This window comes from Galeopterus variegatus, unplaced genomic scaffold, assembly GCF_000696425.1.
Source record: "Galeopterus variegatus unplaced genomic scaffold, G_variegatus-3.0.2 Scaffold4217, whole genome shotgun sequence".
Classification (NCBI taxonomy): Eukaryota; Metazoa; Chordata; class Mammalia; order Dermoptera; family Cynocephalidae; genus Galeopterus; species Galeopterus variegatus.
In genome coordinates this window covers 174,408-178,838 of record NW_007730328.1, presented here as the reverse complement: position 1 = coordinate 178,838, position 4,431 = coordinate 174,408, and the positions used below count along the sequence as shown (strand labels likewise).

Here is a 4,431-nt window from a genome sequence, read left to right as displayed (position 1 = left end):
TGAGATGCGGCCGCGGGCAGCCTGGACGCGGAAAGCGGCCCCCGCGGAAGCGGCGAAGGCGGGCGCGGCCTCCTCAGTGCTGGGCGCGCGGTGCATGAGGTCGAGCACGCGGGCGCTGGGCAGCCGCCGGTCACGCCGCCTCCATAAACACTTGTTTAGGACTCGTTCGCCCCGCTGAGGCCCCCAGTGCCCCCGCCATGGAGGCCTCGTCCGACCTCGAGCCCCAAGCCTCGGCCTCGGCCGCGGCGCCGCTGCACGCCCCGGAGGTGGCGCGGCTCCTCGAGGAGCAGGAAAAGGTAACAGGCCGCTCTCCGGCCCCGGCCCGGGCCCCGCGCTTCCGCCTGTGGCCGTGGTCTCGGGAGGCGCCCGCACCCCGCACGTCCTCGGCTCCCTGTTCCCCGGGCTGGGGGCCGACTCACCCCGTCCTTCCCGGTCGACCCCCTTCCTGCCCTCTTTGGGCGGCCACCCCTTGATCTGGGGCCCAGCTCCTCCTGACCCCTCACGGGGGGGAGCCGGGCCTTTAGGCCTTGAGAGAGAAAGTGTTGGGAGAAACTTTTGTCACGTGCATTTTTGTTGTCTTCTGTCTGGAGCCCTTTGACCTTGGAGCGGAGGGGAAGGATGGGGAAGAGGGATGTGACAGTCTGTTTAACTTGTATATAAAACCGAGTTTTTAAACTTAATGCATACAGGAATGCCTGGAAATATTTTGGGGGCGGGAGGGAGTACGCTGTAAATGCAAGTGTTCACCTTAAAATTTTTTAGTTTATTATTATGTAAACATTGCTAAAATGTATGCTCTTTGTTGCTCTTTACTCGATTGCACTTAAAGGTTTTATTGCGTTTGTAATGATAACGCTTCTTGTGCAATCCCAGCTTTGGTGGTTTAGTTTTTGTTAAAATAGAATGGCATTTTGTTAAATTTTAATTTCAGTCCTGTAATAAGTGAGTTTTAAACTACCAGTAAAGGGGCGGGGGTGTGTGTACATTTGCTAACGGGATTGTATAGGAAGAACTATATCCGATTTAAAAAAGAGTTTTATTGTTTAATCTGAGATTTCCCCGTTGTTTATGTGGTATTTCAGGTTGATTCTATCGCCTGAAGTGTCTTGAAATTCTTTTTTTGAAAGCAATATTTCACTTACTTAAAATGTCATATGTCATATTGGGAGAGAGTTCCATGGATTATAAAGGGTTAGGAAGTTGCTTGAAAACTGTTAAGAGTTTGAGAATCCCTTACTTTTCCTATTGAACATTACTATATAAAAACGACTGCTTTCATAGGTGTACAAATATACTCAGTTTAACTAGATGAGAGTTTTCATAGAACCTGAAAAAATTCAAGTGTGCTTGGAAACCACCGGTTGGGATGAACTGTGGAAATCTTTCCTACTTTGTTTTGGTTGGTTTAAATTATTTTGTGCGTTGTGTTTCCTCTTCTGAGCCATTTTTCTCTAAACCATACACAACTATTGGGTTTTAAACTTCGTGGCTTTTTTTTTCCAAGATGGAGGTTTGAAAATTCAAGTAGGTTGGTGTGTTTAAAAGACATAGTGATGGATCTTAATTTTTTAAAAGAGAAAAATAGAAAAGGAAATAAGAAAAAAACAACCCTTCTTGAAAACCTGTTCCTTTTTGGCGAAACTGTTTACATTTTTTGTTCTTTTAAAAATGTGAAACAGACTTTCAGAGGATGGTGTTTCCATTGCCTTTAGTCTATATTGGAATTACTTTTACCTCCTTCATGGTATAATGTGTGCATAATGCTGACTTGATATGTTTTCTTCCATTTCGCATGTTAATCTTTGGTTTTATTCTGATGTTAGCGTGATTGAAATACAAAGGATACTTTTTGGGGGTGCTCTGAACAGCTTTTTGGCATTGTGTCCAGTTACATTTGAAGAAAGCATCTGCTTTTTCAGTTACAGTCCTATTTGGAACTAAATGACTGTTTTTAGTAGGCATTGACTATGTTACCAAATTATTTTCCTGTATTGTGTTAATGTGGCACATAAGTTTGTGTATATCTGTCATGGTATGTAAAATTATTCACAGTTCATGTTAAAGCACCTCAGCAAATAGACTATATTTAATAGAAGAATGTGCTTCCGTGGACAAGAGACCCATAAGGCCAGAAAATATACTGTTTGGATAGCTAAAATTTATAGTTTAGTACAGGAAAATTTTACCTAGTAAATAGTCAATTAAAAGTTTTTGTGAGGGACTTTATTTAGACTTTAAAGCCAACCCAATTGTATGAGTACAGTGAACTCCAGTAAAGTAGAAGCATGGTGATATTCTGACCGTTAATGTCATAGTGGCTTTATATTAGTGTGGCACTTAGCATTCCTTTGTATAAGTTGAATTAAGCATTCTTTTTAGGTCTTGGCCTTTCCATGACAGAGAATTGAACCCTGAAGAAAATGATCTGAATGACTGCTCAGTTTTCCCTGGGATAGTACCTAGCTAGTTGGCTCTACATCAGAAGAGAGAAGTGAATTTGGTATATACAATGGATGCCTTAGACTTAGGGCATAATTTTCTTTGGAAACTTTGGTTGAGAATAGCTGTTAGGTAATGTGTTTTAAATGTTGCTCATTAGTTTTTTTTTTTTTTCTTTTGATTTTGTATATACAATGGATGCCTTAGACTTAGGGCATAATTTTCTTTGGAAACTTTGGTTGAGAATGGCTGTTAGGTAATGTGTTTTAAATGTTGCTCATTAGTTTTTTTTTTTTTTCTTTTGATTGTTTTTTTTAAATTCAGCTGAGGAGTATAACAAGTTTTACTTTGGTCCCTCTTGTTTTTTCTCTTGTTTATCCTCTGGAGCACTGAATAAAAAGGGCAAAAAGTTGGCAGCCTGAGGAAAAAGACAAACAAGGGGCGTGAATGAGCCACAACCCCAAAAGTGGCAACATCTATGGTACTTGGACAAGATTGGCTATTTTAACATTGTTTTCACTTTCACTTAAGGAATCAATGCTGAAATATTTTCAAAAAAAAAGTTTTTATTTAAAACTTTGGTTTATTTCTTTTTTGATTTAGCAAAAGGACATATAAGAAAGGTTTCCTACAGCTTCGTTTATAATAATGAAAAAACTAAAAATCCAACATTAGAGGATTGATTAAATAAATCATGATGCATATGACGAGCTATTATGCAGGCATTAAAAACTGTAGAACAGTATGTATACTATGATCCCAGTTATGTTTGTATGTACATAAATAGTCACACCCTTTATATATAGGAAAACACATCATTGTTTTAAAAGCACAGTTTTTCTTTTTTTTGGATTTTATCTGAAAGTTTGTGAAATTAGGTGGGATTTTTTTTTTTTTTTAAGATGACTGGTAAGGGGATCCTAACCCTTTGGTTGGTGGTGTCAGCACCATGCTCTACGAAGTGAGCTAACCAGCCATCCCAATACAGGGATCCGAACCCGTGGTCTTGGTGTTATTAGCACCACACTCACTCTCCCAAGGGAGCCACGGGCCGGCCCTTGGGTGGGATTTTAATTTTTTTAATAAAGGCTGTTGATAAAGTTTGTTTTAATGAAAACTGGGATGTTGTTATTTTAATGGCTGCTGAACATTTTCTGAGCCTGAAAAATGGCTCTTGGCTGGTTTGAACACCAGGTAGGGAAGTTTATTTCTTCGTTACTCCAGAGCTGATAGATGAAATTTATTCAACCATTTCCCCAGTTGATTTTCTTTTTTTTCCCTTGAAAGGTTTTGTTTAATCTTAATTCTCTGTCAACAGATACAGGGAGAGGAGTAAACCAGCTATTTTTTTTTTAATCTCTTTTTTTTTAAAAATTTTATTTTGTCGATATACAATGTGGTTGATTATTGTGGCCCATTACTGAAACCTCCCTCCCTCCTCCCTCTCCTCCCTCTCCTCTCTCCCACCCCTCCCACCCAACAATGTCCTTTCTGTTTGCTTGTATAGAGATTTTTCACATCGTTGGTTAACTCAATTCCTAAGTATTTTATTTTTTTGGTGGCAGTTGTAAATGGGCAGGCTTTCTAGATTTCTCTTTCTTCATGTTCACTATTTGAGAATAGAAATGCTACTGATTTTTGTGTGCTGATTTTGTATCCTGCTACTGTGCTGAAATCATCAACTCCAAGAGTTTTCTTGTAGAGGCTTTAGGCTGTTTGATATATAGGATCATGTCATCTGCAAACAGGGACAGTTTGATTTCATCTTTTCCAATCTGGATACCCTTTATTTCCTTCTCTTTTCTGATTGCACTGGCTAGTACTTCCAACACTATATTGAATAAGAGTGGTGAGAGTGGGCATCCTTGTCTAGTTCCTGTTCTTAAAGGAAAAGCTTTCAGCTTTTCCCCATTCAGGATGATATTGGCATTGGGTTTATCATATATGGCTTTAATTATGTTGAGATACTTTCCATCTATACCTAACTTATAG

The 4,431-nt window shown here is 39.8% G+C and overlaps 1 protein-coding gene across 1 annotated transcript in view; it reads left to right on the top strand.

The window, feature by feature from the left end:
- The window catches only part of URI1 (URI1, prefoldin-like chaperone), a 69,877-nt gene continuing 65,446 nt past the window's right edge, over positions 1-4,431 (top strand). Inside the window, exon 1 of the mRNA XM_008587016.1 lies at positions 1-296. Within this exon, the coding sequence (XP_008585238.1) occupies positions 198-296 (99 nt within the window). The 5' untranslated portion in view covers positions 1-197. The remainder of the gene's footprint in view (positions 297-4,431) is intronic.